Genomic DNA, 21093 nt, shown 5'->3' with positions numbered 1-21093 from the left:
GTAAAAGCAGAATTGCGTTATGGATTCAGTTACCATGGACCATAACGCAATTCTATGATGGAATGCATAACGGAATACCTTTAGAGGCATTCCGTTATGATAGAAGTCTATGGGCTGCAAAACAGATCCGTCCCGTTTCCGTTATGCAGAGGAGTCCTCTCAGTAAGCGGCTTTACAAAAGTCGCATGTTCTATTAAAAAGTCGCATAAGATAAGCATGGTCCTCACTGGAGTGAAATTGCACAATTTTAAGCGACTTTTTAAAAATTGTCGCAATAGTAAATCTGTCTAGAGAATTATTTACATAAGAAAACAAGCCCACTTTCAGAAAACTGGCAAGCATAGCGCAGAGCCAATAGAAGTCGAAAATTTTTGCGCAGTTTTAGCGATTGCGCAAAAATTTGCAACTTTGACTCCATTATTTTGACTTGAGCTAATGATCAATCTGGTTATGTGTTTTCCAGTTATTAAAAGCATAGCATAGCCTTATTTGTCCACAAATTCCATCTAAGTATTCCAATGATTAACATGATGGTGAGAAAATGCCCGATGTTACCGTTTCACTACAGTAAAATTTATTACGAATTATTGGCAATTTACGAGTCGGAGTGTGATAAAACAGAGGAGTTAGGGCTCATTCAGATGGCCGTAGTCTTTTACGGTCCGCAAAACAGGGATACCGGTTATGTGGGTTCAACATTTTGCGGAGCACACAGGGCCAGCACTAGGATAGAAATTACTATCCTTGTTAAGACTATTCTTTTGCGACCCAATTGAAATGAATGGGTCCGCACCCGTTATGCAAAATTGTGGAACAGATGCAGACCCATTCATACGGTTGTCCGAATGAACCCTTACAGTCATACCTTTGGCTTACTGACTGCACGGCTCTAATTTTGATGCCTCAGGAGAGAAAGCAGGGGGCGGACTGGCCATAAACCCTACAGGGAAAATTCCCGATGGGCCGATGCCCAGGACTCTACTCAAGCCTGCGAGTCGGGTAGATAGTAATCTGGTGCTCTCAGCATTACTTAATGCTAGGAGCATCTGGCACTTATGTACCTGGCTGGCAAAAGAAGGTGCCTCCTGCAAACTGTATAGGGTGACAGTTGAATGCTGCAGTATTTTGTGCACTCCAGTATTGCTGGCCCCACCGACTTATGTTGGCCCTGCCTATTTATTGGTCCTCCCTTCTGTCAACATGGGACCCATTCTAGTTTTTTTTTTACAGGGCCACTAAGCTCCCAGTCCGCCCCTGAGGGCAAGCAAATAACCTTTTGACAATAACATTCATATAAATGGGTGCACGTGACGCTGCACATATCAACCAACTGGATTTCAGCATTCATTTTTTAGGGGCAGAAATAGTGGCTGTTTCGGGTTTGGAGTGATTGTCACTTTCAATTTTCTGCCTCTTAGGCCTCATGCACATGGCCGTTGTTTTTGGCCGCATCCGAGCTGCAGTTTTGGCGGCTCAGATGCGGACCCACTCACTTCAATGGGGCCGCAAAAGATGCAGACAGCACTCCGTGTGCTGTCCGCATCCGTTGCTCCGTTCCGTGGCCCCACAAAAAAAATATAACATGTCCTATTCTTCTCCGCACTTTGCGGACAAAAATAGGCAGTTACAATATATTAAAGGCTGTCCATGCCGTTCCGCAATTTGCGGACCGCAAAACACACCACGGTCGTGTGCATGTAGCCTTACACTGTGAGGGTATATATTTCCACCATGGTATTTTTAGGCAGATTTCGGTGCACATTCTGAGCTGAAATCCTGCATCAAATGCATGTGCCACTGAATCGAAAGTAAAGTTCATGTGGCTGCTGATGGCTTCCACGCGGATGTGAAATTGCATCAAGATGTTACTTGTCACTTCTGGATGCGGTTTCCGCACATTGATTACTGAATGGGGCTAATTTGTGTGCGGATTCACAGCAGCTGTAAAAGCAAATCCACCTTAGAAATTTGAGGGTTGGCCTTGGACACTGCGCAGTTTTTGATACATATTTCTGCCATGTTAACATATACGTTCTGTGGTTCAGATCAAGAAGAAGAATATCTGGGTTCCAGTGCAGGGATACTTTAAAGGGACTCTGTCACCACTTTCTAACCCCCCCTTTTAAAAGTATTGTTCTCTCCATGGCGCCCTTGTGATTACAAAGGTGTTGTTATAAGATAAATTTGCCGTCTCGTTTTGATAAAAAGAGCTTTTATCTAACCTGTCAATCTTGTGGATAAGGTGCCCAGGGCGTTTCTGAAGGTCTGAAGCTGCCGCCCGCCGCCGCCGCCGTTGGTGCCCAGCTCCTCCCCTGATCCTTTCAGCGCCGCCTGAATGTAATGAAATCCGCCTCCGGCTCTCGCTCAGTGCCCCCTCCTCCTTTTCAAAGATCCCGCGCGTGCGCACAGGCCTGTGCCTGATGCGCCCGTGCGGACATTTAGAATCAGCCTCATTGAGCGAAGTGCGCATGCGCGCACTTCGCTCAACCTCCTCATCAGACGAGCACTGCAGCCAGCCACTCAGAGCCTGCCAAGCGCTGTATGGAGCCGCAGGCTCTGAGTGGCTGGCTGCAGTGCTCGTCTTATGAGGAGGTTGAGCAAAGTGCGCGCATGCGCACTTCGCTCAATGAGGCTGATTCTAAATGTCCGCACGGGCGCATCAGGCACAGGCCTGTGCGCACGCGCGGGATCTTTGAAAAGGAGGAGGGGGCCCTGAGCGAGAGCCGGAGGCGGATTTCATTACATTCAGGCGGCGCTGAAAGGATCAGGGGAGGAGCTGGGCACCAACGACGGCGGCGGCGGGCGGCAGCTTGAGACCTTCAGAAACGCCCTGGGCACCTTATCCACAAGATTGACAGGTTAGATAAAAGCTCTTTTTATCAAAACGAGACGGCGAATTTATCTTATAACAACACCTTTGTAATCACAAGGGCGCCATGGAGAGAACAATACTTTTAAAAGGGGGGGTTAGAAAGTGGTGAGAGAGTCCCTTTAAATCAGAGATAGTATCAAATAAAAATTATGCATGTAACCCTGGTTTTTATGGCATTGATCCTCTAGTCTCATTTGCTTAAAAAGGACAAAAATCTGATTTGGACGGCACTGCCCCTCAGTAAACAAGCAGACACAACGGCTCCTTTCGTGATAAGTCACGGAAAGTGCATTTATCTGCTCGTACAATCAACATGGCCTATGCCTTGTTGATAACAAACAAAACATGTAAAAGTTGGCAGCACATCTACGCGCACAGATCGACTTCCAGTAAAAGGAATTAACAAAAGCCAAAATAAATGAAGCCGTTTCATGATCCAATTTCTTCTTTATACAAAGCAGAGAAGAAAGCGTAATCTACAATTAGTCTGTATGTGCATGCACATTGTGTTCAGACTGTAGAACATGAAATACTTATATGAATCGCTGCTAAGTCTTTCAGATGCCAAAGCAGGAGGAGGGTAGAAAAAAACAACAAAAAAAAGAAAAAATATCAGGTCGTTATGGACAAATAGGTTCAATATTCCTACTGCTATTAATACAGTATATGATATGGACCCCAATTTGCTGGCTTCCTTCTCCTCTAGACTTAACCCTAGAGTTGTTTGGTTGGTTACTATTTAGTTTCACTCTTTCTTCCCTATTCTTGCTATTTCTTTTCATTTTTTTGGGTTGTTAATTATTTTTATCTTTAGCTATACCAAAGGTAAATTACTAAAGCAAAAAAACTAAATGTAACAGCACTCTGCAAACACAAATAATAAAGTAAATACAAAAGTGCCCAAATATACTAATGCTAGGTTATAAAAGTGAGACTGTTGGCAAATAAATTTTGTATAAAATTATTTGTGCCTGTCCTCCAACGACAAGGCGATCTAATTAGGACAGGAACCTAACACCAAATACTACCTCTCTGGTGCCACACTGGCCTCCATTATGTTCATGGGATGCAGGTTCCACATGCATGCCGAGCCCACATTATATTATACCTCTTATGGTGCCACAATGGATTCTATTATATTCAGGGGATGCAAGCTCCACATGCATGCTCAACCCACACTATAATGTACCTCTTTGGTGCCTCACTGGCCTCTATTTTGTTCAGGGAATGCAGGTTCCACTAGTATTCTGAGCCCACTCTGTATTTTCTCTCCTGGTGCCAAATGGCCTCCAATAAATGCAGGGAGAGCAGGCTTCAGCTTTATATTTGCACTAATTAAAAATCAGCCTATGGGACAGACAGGTTAATCAGGACCGCACGGCCAATGGAGTCAGCAACACCTCCAATACAGACTGCAAAGAAAAAAAAACAACTTTTGTATTTATAGTATTAGCATGCTCCCAGGAAAGGACACGCCCCAGGAGATCTCTGGATCCATGTGTGGTGGTCCTAGCTTTGTTAGAAAGAGATTGTCATGTCCTATATGAGGTCTGATTTTCATCTTTTACAATTTTCATGGGATAACCCCTTTAATAAGTTAATATATCCCTTCTTTTAGATGCACAGCACCATGGAAACTAATGGCACTTAAAATTTTTTGAAAAAGTGTTTCTAAAAATAACAGATCATTAACACTTTGTTTGCACCGCGTTTGGCATAGGCACTGAGGAAAGCTCTTACTATATACACCAAATGTATCCGCAGGCCCCTATCACCCAACAGATGCCAAGAGTGTCCTTTATTTCTCCATGATGTGAACAGAGCCTAACATATTCAGGGTACCGGCACATAGTGCAGAAAATCCACATGAAATCTGCACTGAAACGGCACAAAAAAAAAAAAAAAAAAAAAAACACACTATACAACGGGTCAATTTCTGCACCTATGGAAAAAGCTAAAGTGTACATGAGATTTGTCAAAAGTACTGCATTGCGCTACAGTTTTTCAGTGCAGAAAAACCGCAGGTAATGTGCACAGTGTCCAGCCACCCTAACAGTATCATTAAGTCATCAACAAGAAGCAGAAAGGACCATGAGGTTTTTAATGCATCATGTGATCATATAGCCGCTCTCACCAGTTATATCGCTTGTTTAATATGGCGGCACAGCAACACGTACACTTGTGTCTAATCAATACCACTAACACTTTCATTAGCCATGGAGGAGGACATGGACCACTGCAGCTTTAAGCCTGAAAGTGTGGATCCAAAAAAAGTACAAAAATTGATTAACAAGTACAGTGTGTAAATGCTACTTTTTATGCACGGGAAGTGGACGCTAAGTGTAACAAATACTCACGCCTTTTAAGTGTGTTTGATATGGTTTTCATGAACTAAAAATACAATCATTTAAAAATAAATACCCATGGATCCTACTTAATGGGACACATTCCTTAAATTACTGGGGAAACAAGTCGAAGCCCAAACATTAAGGCAGCCACTAAACAAAAAATGCTGCACTGCAGGAAAAAGACCCGATACACAGTTATCGCTACTTCTACCCATTTAAAAGGAGTTGTCTGGGATTAAAAATAAAAATAAAAATGAAAAACTGAAAATGAATAACACAGTCACATAACACAAAGACCGGTGGGAACCACCAGAGTGTCGGTGCTGGAGCAGTCCGAGTTCGAGCAGGAGATTTTTTTAATGAAATGTCACAACGTAATAAATAATTAAAAGGTGTTGATATGACTGCTCTGTATAAAAAATGATGACCAGATATGTGATGCAAGATGTGCCTTCTTACCGTCGACACTTCTTCACCCAACCTGTAGGTTTAGAGAATTTAGAACAGCAGTTTTGAGTAAAAAAGTAAATCCTGCCAGGACTCCTAAGAGAGCCAGGGAGAGTCCGGATTACCTCATTCACACAGGACGACTGACAGCTCTCACTGTATCACTGTGTCCACGAAGGCTGTCAATCACAAACCTATACATCAGGTAAACAGTTAGCGATCAAGGATACATTAAACAAAATTGGAAAAATTTAGGGGGGTCATTTAATAACCCCTATAGCTGGCGGTGGCTCCGTCGAAATTATGAAGATGCACCTTCCTCTACATAACTTTGGCGTATCCACTGCCGGTCTAAAAGTAAAAGTAAGACAGCTTCCCAACCTTCTCAAAACTTCCCAACCACGTTCCGTGAAGTAAGGGCCCTTTTGAACAAATGGATGCCTCTTCCCATATCCTTATTAGGTCTCATAGCAGCAGTTAAGATGACCATTTTGCCTAAACTACTATACTTGTTTGATACCCTTCCAGTCCCTGTACCTGGAAAGGAGTTGCGGGCCTTTCAAGCATGTATGCTGAGATTCATATGGAATGGGAAGAGGCATCGAATAGCGTGCAAAACTCTCACGGCACTTAAAACACAAGGGGGTTAAGCGGCTCCAGATATCACGAGATATTACTGGGCCACACATCTTAGACTACCAGCTTGGGCCAACCTATATGCCGACTCAAGGTGGTTGGAAATTGAAAAACTATGGATAGCCCCTGTACATCCCAACTCACTTATATGATCTCCACTACCAACTACACTAGTACCAGAATTGTTGGGACCAATGTCTCTTACATATCACATTTGGCAAAGATGTAACCGTCAATTCTCTCTAGCCTCTGGGAAATCTTCCATTACTTTTTTTTTTATTTAACCCCTCGTTTCCGATGGGTATGTAAATCCCTTTTTTTAGGCCCTGGTTCTCCAACAAACTATTTCGTTTTGCAGATATAATAGACCAAAGAACCCTTCGAATATTGCCATTTGATAGGCTACAGTCATCCATCCAACTACCAGAATCTTCCAGATATCAATACTTACAAATGCAGCATTTGTTCTCCACCCCCGTTTAACTCCTCAAGCATTTCCACTCCCACATCATTTGAGAAACTATGTAAGCTACCAAACACAACCAAGGGTCTCATATCAGAAATATATTCTATTTTGTCATCTTCAACTAATAAACACTCCTATATGACTAAGTGGGAAATTATTCTTAACCGTTCTGTTTCATCTGAGTGGAAACTGATATGGGATAGGACAGCAAAGACCTCCTCTTGCACTGCACATAGAGAAAATTCCTACAAAGGTGTTAATGTTCTGGTACCATACCCCACAACTACTGAAACACCTTAACTCTAATATCTCAGACAGACGTTGGAGATGTGTTACGGGTGAAGGATCTCCTATACATATTTTCTGGGAATGCCCTCTGATTTGGCCTTTTTGGAAAATGGTGCAAGAGGTTCTTTTCAATCTTCTCAATATCAGATTTCCACTTGATCCTTTTCTTTATTTATTAAACATGCCACCGATGCCATTGAAGAAGCATTTTCTGCTCTTAACCTTGCACATATTGACAGCAGCTAGGCGCCTTATTGCGAGTTTTTGGATAAAAACTCACCCGCCTACCCAACTTGACCTTTTTACAAGTATCGTCGAGGTCAGAAAAATTGAACATTTGTCAGCAAGTATATCTGATAAATAAGTTTAACAAAACTTTGCAATTATGCAACGACTTCCTTGAGCCAAGTTCGTAGAGATTATGGTATCTAGCCCTGATTACCTCCCCCTATGTGTCGTGTCCAGTGTTGATAACTTTGTCATTTAATTATTTTTTTTTATTTTGTTCTTTTTTCAAAAGGGAGTTGCTATATGACTAACAGAATATATAACTTTGCCAATCTGGGTACATACCTTAAGGCTAATACTGTGTTTTTCATTGTTACTCCCTTGAATAGAATGCTATTGTTCAAAAGATTTCCTTCTTTGCTCATGACTCCTGTATTAAGTGAATAATGATGGACAATGCTAACATGTAACTGTTTACCAATACTACTTTAATAAAATAATAAAAAAAATTAAAATAAAAGTAAGACAGCTTCCGAACGGTCTTACATTTAGACAATTTTCTACGCCGAGGCGTAGAAACCGATGAACGAGACTGGTCTGCTGGCCCGTCCCCTGCCCACACCACGCCAACTTTTTTAGACCCGGTGTGAACGGGGAAAAGTTGCAGATTGCCCCCCTTATTGTATTAAAATCGCCTACTCTGCTCCAACCTCTGTTCTGACAAATATCTTACAAGGAGCCTTGAGAAACTATTCTAGAAATGCTTTCAGTGGAATTTATCCGATAATCATGATACAGGAACGGCTACATTCACCCAGTAAGTGCAAGACTGGGCATTATTTCTCTCTGCGATTTAGGATATTGAATGCTTTGCTCCTAAAAGTTAAAGGGGGTTCTGCAGTTTTTTTAAACTGATGATCTATCCTCTGGATAGATCATCAGCATCCGACACCCAGGACCCCCGCCGATCAGCTGTTTGAGAAGGCAACGGCGCTGGCAGTAGTGCCGCGGCCTTCTCGCTGTTTACCGCAGGCCCAGTGACGTCACGACTAGTATCAATGGCCTGGGCGGGGCTAGGCTCTGTTCACTTAGCTCCGCCCAGGCAAGTTGATACTAGTCGTGACGTCACTGGGCCTGCGGTAAAAAGCGAGAAGGCCGCGGCACTACTGCCAGCGCCGCTTCCTTCTCAAACAGATTATCGGCAGGGGTCCTGGGTGTCGGACACCCGCCGATCAGATGCTGATGATCTATCCAGAGGATAGACCAGTTAAAAAAAAACTACAGAACCCCTTTAAAGTTACAGTAAACGTAGAAGTTAATCCTATAACTAGAAACATAGCTGCCCTCACGGGGTGTCAGTATGCAGTGGTTTCTACAAGATCCTGACACAGTCTTGCAGAAATCCTGCAGAGAACACAGGGTTATTCTTTGCTGATCTCTCCCATCTTCAGCTGCTACCATTGAAAGGAGAAGATGAAAGGAGCGAGTACTGGGATTTTAATTTCTCTGTAAAGGGATTAACCTGCTCTCTGCTGTTTGTGGAACCTCCACAGCAGTGAAGAGCGGGTGGCGGTTCATGCACACCTGCTTTCCGTTTACTTCGGGGGACCCGATCTGGATACAGGAGTGGGACGTCCACCTGACATTGAGGATATATCCTAGCAATATGTCATCAATGCCCCAGATGGGTCAACACCTTTAAACTACAAGGAGTACAATCTGATTTATATAGTTAGCATTAAAATCCCAGTCTGCAAACAGTAGACATCTTGTTAACATAGTCTACATCTAGAAGAATCAGAGGTGTATTTGACAGCCAGACAACTTCATGACCACAGAGCCTATGATCTAGAGTGTTATTTTCCATAAAGATTAGCAAAACCCCTCAGCAGCCATCTACAAAGCAGCAATCTTCTTCACTTTAAACTTGCCCGGGGGGTAAAGAACCCTGTTACGTATGCCAACTTACTTTCAATAAGCTGCATATTGTAACCACTTCCATGAAGAATTCATTAGGACAAAGAAACTGCAATTTCCTTAATGACTTTAAAAGCTTTAATACAGTGTGAGCAAACAGAGTAAATCTACATTAGTAGGAGAGGCCAGGCATGGGCCTTCCTGAACTTCAGAAGAGGAAACCCTAGCCTTTGATGTGGGCATCACAAGAAAATGTACCCATAAAGTAAACCATATATTTTAATGATGTACAACTCATAATTGCAGAAACATGTAACAGAGTGGCTCATTCAAGACGTCTAAAGAAAACCATACAATCCATTGTTCCTGTCTTTTGCCAAATATGAGTCTCAACTATTACGGAAAATATTGCACATCCATATTTAAGCACAACTTGTTGATGTTATAGTAAAGAGGCATAATAGTCCAAATGTTCAAATTATAACAATGCAGGAAACTGGGGTTCTGCTGGGACCACATTAAATCCCAAGGATGTGGGTCTCGGATCCCTGCAGCTGCAAGACTGCAGTCGAGCATGTCACCCTACCATTCAGTCTATGGCATTGACAGACCGAGCACAGCGCATGGATCATTCGGTCAGTGCTCTAGACTCTGAATAGAGTGGCAGGGCAGATGCTTGACAGCAGGTTCATTCAGACCTCTCCTAGCCACGGCCTTGCGGCTGCATGGAACCAGGGTACTTGTCACCGAAATACCCCTTTAAAGAGTGACCCCTCTAGTGAAAGTGAAAAAACATCTTTTCCTGGTATTTGCTTTCAAAGGGAACCTGTCACCTGGATTTTGTGTATAGAGCTGAGGACATGGGTTGCTAGATGGCAGCTAGCTCATCTGCAATATCCAGTCCCCATAGCTCTGTGTGCTTTTATTGTGTATAAAAACCGATTTGATACATATGGAATGGAGCCAGCTACTTATTACAGAGCTGCCTGTGTCCTCTGGTGGTCGATCCAAGCAAACGGGACCACCAGAGGGCCAGGTAGCAGGTATATTAGACGCTGTTCCAGAGGAGCATGTATGGCCTATAAGTCTCCTCACGCCAATTAAGGCGCTCTCCGTAAGGAGAGATAGTAATTAGTGTTGAGTGAGCAAGCTCGGCCGAACTGCTATTTGGCTCGAGCATCGCTATGCTCGGCACATTGCAGTGCTCGAGTACAATTTAATACAATGACAATCAATGGGAGACCCAAGCATCAAACCAGGCACCTCCTGCTCTGAAGAGAAAGGTTAGAAATTGATGGAAACCCCATCAAAATGGTTTGGAAACAGCATTAAGAGGATGGCTGGATGCATCTTGGACTCCTATTATCTATGACATACAATAGACAACCACACAAAGGCTATAAGCCAAAAGCCAGGTATGTGGAAGCCAACAATCAATCCATGAGACAGATAACAGTCAGTATAGCTTACAATGGCAGCCTTGTGCACTATGAGACATTTCAAACCAGCTCTCATCTGACAGTCAGTAAGGCTCAAAGTTGCTTCACATCTGTTGGATGGCTTGGGTGGACCTGCGCACCTAGATCAATATCATTAGGGTGACAAAAGTTTTCCGATTGTCCCAACATAATATTCAATAGCCTTTCTATACAGTTTTGCTATGTAAAAACTCATTTGCATAAACATGGGCATACGGGAAAGACATGCAAATCAGCAGAATCTGCCTTGTTTTTCAGCTGAAAAACCATTTGCATGGAAAATTCGCGATCTACACTACTCATGAACAGCGCCATCTATTGGATTCATAGTCTTATGACAAGACTATTAGTAGTCTTGTCATAAGACTATGAAGCCAATAGATGGCGCTGTTCATCTTGTTGGGGTGCTAGTAAGTGGGGCACCCTGCTCAACAGTCTACACATCGTGTAGCACTCAGCCTTTTGCATGGAAAATTTGCAATAAAAATTTGTGATTAGAATATTTGCGATCTACACTACTAATGAACAGCGCCATCTATTGGATTCATAGTCTTGTCATAAGACTATGAAACCAATAGATGGCGCTGTTCACGAGTCATTACAAGCAGGCCTATTAGTCCTCAGATACACTCCAGCAAGCTTAGATTACCGCAGATAAAGTGCTAGAAGATGTGTGAAAAAATCCAATATACACCTCAGTGTTAGCGCAGGCTATTATAGGCTGAGTGCTACACGGTGTGTGGACTCTGTTGAGCAGGGTGCTCCACTTACTAGCGCCCCAACAAGATGAACAGCGCCATCTATTGGTTTCAGAGTCTTATGACAAGACTATTAGTAGTCTTGTCATAAGACTATGAAACCAATAGATGGCGCTGTTCATGAGTAGTGTAGATTGCAAATTTGTCTCTCATATGCCCATGTTTATGCAAATGAGTTTTTACATGACAAAACTGTATAGAAAGGTTATTGAATATATCAAAAAACTTTTTGTCACGCTAATGATATTAATCTAGTTGCACAGGTTCACCCAAGCCATCCAACTGATGTGAAGCAACTTTGAGGCTTACTGGCTCTCATTCCAAACCAGCTCTCATCTGACTGTCTCATAGTGCACAAGGCTGACATTATAAGGTATGCTGACTGTTATCTGTCTCATGGACAGATTGATGGCTTCCACATACCTGGCTTTTGGCATATAGCTTGTGTGGTTGTCTATTGTATGTCATAGATAATAGGAGTCCAAGACGCATCCAGCTATCCTCTTAATGCTGTTTCCAAACCATTTTGATGGGTTTTCCATAAATTTCTAACCTTTTTTTGTGAACCAGACACCCTCTTCTCTTCCGAGCAGGGGGTGCCTGGGGTTCTTACCATTGACTTGCATTATGCTCGGGTGCTCGAGCATACTGATGTGTTCGATCAACACTAATAGTAATCCCCTAATCCTGACTTAGGCCTCTCATCTAGTTAAGCAAGTACTTTCTGCTCTGTACTGATTAGGGGCAATCACCCAGAAACAGCTGTCTGCAGATGAGGTGCTGGTTTATTTAATATCAGAGCCATGTCTCAAGGCCTATTTAAAGGGTTGAACCTTGACATAGGATAGCTGCCTTACATCTGGTGGCATCAGAGGCAGAACTTGCCAAGAGCTCCTTTGCATACCTTCTTCACCAAGTTGGAAGCATGTAATTGTCCAAAATGTCTGGGCATGCGGAAGCATTAATTTCCCTTCACTGGAACTAAGGGGTGTAGGCCAAGCCCTGAGAAGACATCCCTTTACAGTTGGCACAATGTGGTCAGGCAGGTAAAATTTGACTCTGCCAGATAGAGAAGAGTTATTCATCACTCCACAGAACACGTTTCCACTGCTCCAGAGTCCAGTGGTGACGTGCTTTACACCATTCCATCCGATGCTTGACATTGTGCTTAGTGATAAAAGACTTGCATGGAGTTGATCAGCCATGGAGACCCATAACAAAGCTTTTAACACACTGATGTGCTGATGTTAATGGCCGAGGAGGTTTGAACTTTGCAGTTATGGAGTCAGCAGAGCATTGGCGTCTGTTATGCACTATAGAGGAGATTCATCAAACGTAGTGTAAAGTAGAACTGGCTTAGTTGCCCATAGCATCCAATCAGCTACCATCTTGTTACAACAGTGACAGGTTCCTATTCCAGGAACGCGCTGAAATACAGTGAACTCTTTAGAATGACCCACTCTTTCGCAAATGTCTGTAAAGTCAGAATGCATGGCTATGGGCTGGATTTTATACACCTGTGTCAATGGGACTGAATGCGGTGTGTCTCAATACTTTTTCCATATAATGTACAGGAGGAAGAAAGATAGATCCTAAATTTAATTAAGGAACAACAATACATGATGGGTAAGTAGTGACAACTGTGCCCCTCAACAATGACATACAGCTGTGTCTTTACTGATCCTCTTGGCTGCATATGTCCTGATATGTGTGTTGTGAAATGACCAGCTTTTCAAAACCTGATTTTGTGATATTGTACAAGACATCTTTTCTATAGAAATGTACATGCAGCCACTATGTGGTTGTGTTGTGCATTAAAGTGTTGGATACTTTTGTTAGCATGTCACAATGTTATACTGAATTGGTTTCATAAGCCCTTAACCAAATGAGAGGTAAGTTAGGCCTCTTTCACACTTGCGTTGTCCGGATCCGGCGTGTACTCCACTTGCCGGAATTACACGCCGGAAAAACGCAAGTGTACTGAAAGCATTTGAAGAAGGAGTCGTCTTCAAAATGCTTTCAGTGTTACTATGGCAGCCAGGACACTATTAAAGTCCTGGTTGCCATAGTAGGAGCGGGGAGCGGTATACTTCCAGTCCGTGCGGCTCCCGGGGCGCTCCAGAATGACGTCAGAGCGCCCCATGCGCATGGATGACGTGTCCATGTGATCACGTGATCCATGCGCTTGGGGCGCCCTGACGTCACTCTGGAGCGCCCAGGGAGCCGCACGGACGGTAAGTATACTGCTCCCCCGCTACACTTTACCATGGCTGCCAGGACTTTAGCGTCCCGGCAGCCATGGTAACCATTCAGAAAAAGCTAAACGGCGGGTCCGGCAATGCGCCGAAACGACGTTTAGCTTAAGGCCGGATCCGGATCAATGCCTTTCAATGGGCATTAATTCCGGATCCGTCGATGCGGCAAGTCTTCAGGATTTTTGGCCGGAGCAAAAAGCGCAGCATGCTGCGGTATTTTCTCCGGCCAAAAAACGTTCCGTTCCGGAACTGAAGACATCCTGATGCATCCTGAACGGATTTCTCTCCATTCAGAATGCATGGGGATAAAACTGATCAGGATTCTTCCGGCATAGAGCCCCGACGACGGAACTCTATGCCGGAAGAAAAGAACGCAGGTGTGAAAGAGCCCTTAAGGGGTGGACACATCTGGATTGCAATGTTAGTTCTTCTCAATGACAAGAATCTAACCTGATGGATAAAGCACATTCATATTGATGTTTTGAACTTTTCCAACAGATACTGCAGGCTGTCATGAATTTTGCAGCCTTTCAGAACCAGTGTTTTCATACCTGTAACAGAAGTTCTCCTTCCAGTAATCGCAAGTCTTCTTGCGGTTTGCCAGTCCGTCGATTGTCACTAATCCCGTTGCCATCTTTCTTGTAACTTTGTAGTGCAACTATAAAAGAAAAACGACTGTATGAACACTATGCTGAAGTCCAAAGACAACCAGAACAAAAACGGACAAAAATGTGGCTCAAGATAACTGGATTGTCCAGTTTTTCCTCTTTGTCAAGCCTCCATAGTTACGATCATGTTAGTTACCTTACATCTGGTGGCACTAGAGGCGCTCTTTCTTAGCTTTTTGAAAGGAAAGCTAATTTGCATACCTTTTTTATTTTTTTTTACCAAGAGGAGCATCACCAAGCCTATAAGGATGCCTTCACACGCGGCAGAAAATCTGTTCCATTCACTTGAAACCCATGTGCTTGCTGTCCCATTCAAATGAATGGAACCGATTTTCAGTTGCAGAATTTTCTACCACAAAATCTGCCACGTGTGAAGGCACCCTAAGACTCCTTATGCCTACCAGGTGCTCTCCATAAGAATAAATAATACACCCTGAGAGCTGGATCGCTAGTGACACAACCATAAATGTATTTAGTAAGGGAGATGTGTGTCCAACCTGTTAGACACCATGAGATAAAATTAGAACTGCATGAAGCAAGACATTGACAACCGCTCAACTCCTTCCGCCAAAAAGGAAGTGCAAAAAACAATGATGGGTATTATACATGTCCAGCAGATTAAGAATCGTGGGGCACGTATGTTTTTCTACATGATATGAGTCACCCGTTGGTGTATCTTCAGCTTTATGAAGAGTTGTAGCTATGCATTGTGGTAAGGTACTATTACATAATCAGAAGAATTCTTGGCTAGTGCATCAGAAGATCTTAGTGACCTTGCCAAAAATGCTTACATCACATCTATAGATAATTAAAGCATTGTGACAATTAAAAAAGTCCTCTTCTGATGGAACAAGACATCGCTAGTTTTATGCTGCCCAATCTGAGGACAGCATAAAGTGGTGACAAACACCCTTAGTAAAACGCTGGGTCACATACTTAAAGTGACCAAGTGATTTTGCCAACTTCTGTAGCGAAAAGCTAATCGAGACATCGTGCAGGGAAGTCCTCATTCATGATCTCCCGGCTGTCCACACCTCCCCGCAATGGGTAATTAGTATATCAGCAGCTAGGGAGATGGGGAGAGCCGGGAGCTCATGAATATGAGGACTCCCTGGCGTGTGTAGCTCAAATGTGAAAACCCAAGAGGTGCTCCGATAGCGCAGGACCACAAAGCAGGCGGGTGTGCACTGGCCAGAGGATTAGCTCGAGTGGTTGTGCCAGGCTCTGGAGTAAAGCATGTCAAGCAAAAAAGGCAGCTGCCGGCCCCAGGATGGTAAGGAAGAATTCTACATGCAATGAGTAGGATAGAGGAAAGAGATGGAGCGAGGGCACTTTGCCAGGTAGTGTGTTCGATTAGGCATCAGGAGTACAAATTCAGGTGGTGGGTGCTTTATTGGCAATGCGTTTCGTCACTCGAATAGGGACTTTGTCAGGCCATGCAACGTAATAAACTGTTTGCATTTATAACAAATAAGGCGGAAGGATAACAATAGTGCCGTCCATTTCATCTTTTTAGTTGCAGATCAGCTAATCTTCAGGGGCCTCTTCTGTCTAAAATGGCTGCATTGCTTCTCTGAAGATACGCCAAAGCTTCACCGAATTGTATCCACTACAGGGCAAGCTCCAAATATTTCCCCTATCCAATGTGAGCCAAGCGCTGGAGCTGTTCAATACAGATTTCAGAAGAATGGCTGGGTCAATTCAAGTGACAGTTTTGCTAAGGGAATCTGTCACCACTTCATGCTGCCCGAGGACCGGAAGCGGAGAAGAAGGATGCTCAGTCCCGAAACCAGAGCGGCGGTGACAGGGGTGTCTTTTATTAAACTCCTGCGTGTATGTATGTATGTATGTATGTATGTATGTATGTATGTATGTATGTATATATATATATATATATATATATATATATATATGTGTGTGTATATATTAGAGAGTTGTTGCGATACCATATTTTTGATTCGGTTTCGATACCATAAAAAAGTATTGCGATACTCGATACCATGCGAAAAAATAAACCAAAAAAGCCACATGCATTCCGCATTTTAAAAAATGGCGAATCGCAGAGTTTTTATTAATTTTTTCTGTTCCGGCGTTCACCGCATAGATTTTTTTTATATTTTAATAGTTTGGACTTTTCTGACGTGGCGATAGGTGATATGTTTATTTATTGTTTATTTATACATTTTATATGTAAAATTGGGAAAGGGGGTGATTCATACTTAAATGATTTGGTGGGGGTTTTTTTAACATTTTTTTTTTACACTTTTTATTTAATAACTATTTCCCCCTTAGGGGCCAGAACCTGGGATCTTTCATCCCTTGTCCTATTCACCTTGATAGAGCTCTATCAGGGTGAATAAAACTTCATACTGTCCCTGCTGCTCTGTGCTTTGTGCACACAGCATCAGGGATGTTACCATGGCAGCAAGGGCTTCAGTAGTGTCCTGGCTGCCATGGTAACCGATCGGAAATTTGCATATTATAAAAGTCTGTTTTTTTATATAACTACTGAACCAAACTGAGTAATAGCCCTATATATTGAGAAATCGCAGCATAAGGATTTTAAGGAGACAAAAAAAAAAAAAAGTTTAGTGGAGTGACAGAAGCCCTTTAAAGGAACTTTTAAATTCCGCGCCGCTGGAGCTCCGCCTTCTCACGAGATTCTCTTGCCCAAGGAGAATCTCACCTGCTGACGTCAGACCTCGCGATAGTTAAACTATTGCGCGGGCGCCCGGGGATGCCTGCAAGCAGAGCTTATTCCCAGGAACAGGAAGGGAGGCCATGCGTCCCCTGTTCCCTGCTCAAGCCCTCCCACATAAGCGTGGGGAATGACCCCAGGGACCGAGGTGAGGCTGGGCGGAAAGAAAAGAGTTTCTCCTGGACTCCAGGAGCGGCTTCCACGTACATCCGTCGGACAGGAAACAACGACTGACTAGGTAAGGGGGAGGAGGCTCTTAAATCTTCTGTTTCTACGTCGTTGTTTCCTGTCCGGGGCGATCCCTCCTATAAAGTGCCGTTGTGGAAAACCTGACATTTTAACAGGGGTGTATATATATATATATATATATATATATATATATATATATATATATATATATAGATTTACCAAACCTCTATCAATTGCTTTTTCAGTTTTGGATCTACTCTCAGTTATCTCTTGGCTGTGTCTACTAACACTTTCACCACATCTTAGAAGATCAAAGCTGCTCATAATGGATTTAGAATGAAGATTATCTTTGCACACAAAAAATGCTTTGTATATGGTAGAGGCAAGTGAACAAAAACTTGAACTATTTATAAAGTTACGACTGACCTCGTCACGTGAGGTAACTCGCTTCACAGGCTACTTACTTATAGACTTATAAATTGGTGTAAAAAGACAGCAACGTAAAATGGGCAACAGTTAAAAACTGGTGTAAAATACAACATAAAAAGGTGTAAACTAAGGCTTCCAACAAGCTATGGACAGTCTCATTTCCAGTAAAATTAAAGGGGTATGGCACTTATGGCATATATTGATAAGATATGCCAGAAATGTCTGACAGAAGTAGGTCCCAGAGGTGGGACCAGCACTTCTCTCAAAAACGGGGCCCCGAGAGTGAATGGACAGCATGTTGCCATGTGCGGTGTCTGCTCCATTCACTGCTATGGGACTCCTAAAAACAGCTGAGCAACCATGCTCTGCTATTTTTGGAGGTCCCCTAGCCTTGAATCGAGAGGACACCATGCATGTACACCGTCCCCCATGTTCACTGCAATGGGACTTCTGAAAATAGCCAATCTCTGACTCTGCTATATTCTAAGGTCCCATAGCAATGAAAGGAGAAAGCTGTGCAACTTCCTCTCCATTCATGGTGGGGCACCACCATAAATGCAAAAAAATGGTTAAAGTTATTTAGATAAAGGATATTTCATTTTAGGAAACAGTACAGAAGCAATCTTCAAAAGTCTCCACGAGAGGTCAGAAGCTAAAACAAATGTGTACTTTCACTACCATACCAAATAACCCGAAGAAAAATACATAGGGGGAGATTAAGCAATGCCATAAAACTGTCAAATTATGGTGTAAGCCATGTATTCACCATAACCTATGGCTTCATGTGCTTCTTGTCACTTTTCTAAAGCAATGGGGCTTAGGAAGGGCACAGCCTCTGGTGCACGCTGGATTTATTACAATTTACATCAGAAACTGGAGTAAATTATAGCTCGGGCCTACGCCAGTGCCTAGATTTGAGTTTGTAAGCACATGGAGGGCCAGAGATGTCACTTAATAACTTAGGCAGTCAAGATCAAAACTGGCGTAGGAAACACCTGTCTGGATAGAGTGGGCTTGGTCTACTAGGCTCCTGAATATGGAAGCCTCCTTCTGAGGGTAGGTCATCAATATTAAGTCCTGGACAATCCTTTCAATTTACTAATGTGACTCAAAGAGACTGGTACACACACACACATACAGTATACACATGATACATACAGTAAAACACGTGTGAAGATTGTATGTCTTACTATAAAAGCTTTGTGATCCTTGTAGTACAGTAGGGCATCTACAATTTAGCAACTGTAGTCACTGGTGGGACTGGAAAGAATTTTCAGATCAACAACCTATTGATCACATACGATTGTACTAAGCATATTATTAAAATACAATTAGAGAAGCTCTGAAATTTAATTAAAAATAGTCCAATATCTATTATTTGAATCCAAGGTCAACAACTTTTTGTAGGGTACGGTCAAGTGAAAAATCCCATAATGATCCATACCTGACAGACGGGTGTCAATCAGATGGGCTTGTCATGAGGAGGATATGCACGGTGCATGATTCTCAAGGTTGTACGCCTCCCGTAAGGGGATTTTTATTCACTCCAGAAACCCACGGCTTGGTAGAATCTGCTTTTTATTTGTTTTCAGCTGGAACCACAGATTATAAAATATTGAAGACTGACGTGTGCTAACATAGCTGGAAAATTCTATGAGGCAGACTTAAAAGATTTGTAGTCGCGACAGACTCTTAATATTGTTGTATCAACACTATAAATTATTTAAGACTTAAGGGAATAAAGATAAGCTTAGCCTTCCAACAGCATATTCCACTCAGGAAACCGCTGCAGAAAATGTGCTAGAAACTAAGTAGCTCGAGTTTCACAGGTCGTAAAGGAGGCTGTCATTTCTAATATTTGGCTTTTTAATGGATCCAGATTCTTAAAGTCACCAATTAGGCTCAGGTACACATCCACGTTTTTCAGTGTGCTATACGTTTTTTTTCTTTTCCCCATGGAGGGCACACTGACCCATTCTTTTCTATGGGGCCAAGCTCACATCATCCCCTTTGTTTTTTTTGTGGATCATTGTGCCCAAATCACAAATCTCAGCACAAGTCGTATTCGTGCCTGTATTTACAGAGGAGAACAGCCCTTTCTATTCTTGGGAGTGAAAAAATAAAATAATGGAATGCACACAAAAGCTATCCGGATTTTACGGCCATGAGACCTTAAGGGGCATCTGTCTGCAGATTTGTACCTATGACACTGGCTGACCTGTTACATGTGCGCTTGGCAGCTGAAGGCATCTGTGTTGGCCCCATGTTCATATGTGCCCGCATTTCAGCGAAAAATGAGGTTTTAATATATGCAAATGAGCCTCTAAGAGCAATGGGGGTGTTGCCGTTTCACCTAGAGGCTCTGCTCTCTCTGCAACTGCCGCACCCTCTGCACTTTGACCGACAGGGTCAGGCAGTGAAATCATCATCACACCTAGTCCTGAAAATCAGAGTGCCGAGGGCGTGGCAGTTGCAGAGAGAGCAGAGCCTCTAGGTGTAACTACAATTCCCCCGTTGCTCCTAGAGGCTCATTTGCATATATTAAAACCTCATTTTTCTAAGCAGTCTGGGCACATATGAACATGGGACCAACACAGATGCCTTCAGCTGCCAAGCGGACATGGAACCGGTCAGCCAGTGTCATAGGTACAAATCTGCTGACAGATGCCCTTTAATAAGGACTGGACAGTTCTCCTGACAAGTCTGTTTTGTTACTGGGGAATCTTTTCCGAACTGAATAGTGTTTCTGCTCCCCCCCCCCCCCCCACAACATGTAAGGGGTGTTTCATTAATACAAGGTGGGAGAATGTGTACAGAAGCTAAAACCCACTGTATATGTGGCAATACAAAACCATGAGGAAGGCAAGAGTTACCAGAACATGCAAATCTGCGTTATTACAGGAGCAGCCAACATGGAGGGAACTGCTACGGCTGTAAGGAGTATACAGGCTGGACATGGTGGATAAGGAGGAGACCATGCATCTAGAGAAGGCATGCAGGTGTGTCACTGACACAATAAATAGCCGATCAATACAGACACACTAAGTAAAACTGCTCATCAATAATAAAAATAAAGCAGAACTGCAACACTACAATAATACGTAACACAACCATAAAATAGCTTGAAATAACATTGCTGCGATACCTCTAAAAATGACAAATGGGCAATTTAGTCCAATAATACAGTAGATCTGTCAATACGGAAGTAAAATGTTAGGCGTGTTTCATGCAGATTTCCAGATAAAGATCGGAGCATAGTACTCTGAAAGGAAACCGTAAACATTCACACAGTGGGAGAAATGGATTCGAGAAGGGGTCAAAGGTTATTCGGCTGTCCTCGGGGGGGAAGCCACATTTCCTGTAATGTAGTCTATGGACAGTAAAAATACAAGGTAAACTTACATTTCCGAGTTCCG

At 42.9% G+C, this 21093-nt stretch overlaps 1 protein-coding gene across 2 annotated transcripts in view; it reads right to left on the bottom strand.

Annotated features, from left to right (window-relative positions):
- AHR (aryl hydrocarbon receptor) overlaps positions 1 to 21093 on the bottom strand; it is a 131788-nt gene that overhangs the window by 37214 nt on the left and 73481 nt on the right. For both annotated transcript variants that reach the window (XM_040433679.1, XM_040433681.1), the window contains exon 3: positions 14245 to 14351. In XM_040433679.1, coding sequence (XP_040289613.1) covers positions 14245 to 14351 — 107 coding nt within the window. The remainder of the gene's footprint in view (positions 1 to 14244; positions 14352 to 21093) is intronic.

Source organism: Bufo bufo, chromosome 5 (genome assembly GCF_905171765.1).
Source record: "Bufo bufo chromosome 5, aBufBuf1.1, whole genome shotgun sequence".
NCBI lineage: Eukaryota > Metazoa > Chordata > Amphibia > Anura > Bufonidae > Bufo > Bufo bufo.
Note: the sequence above shows the minus strand (reverse complement) of the source record. Positions and strands in the feature narration are given on the sequence as shown.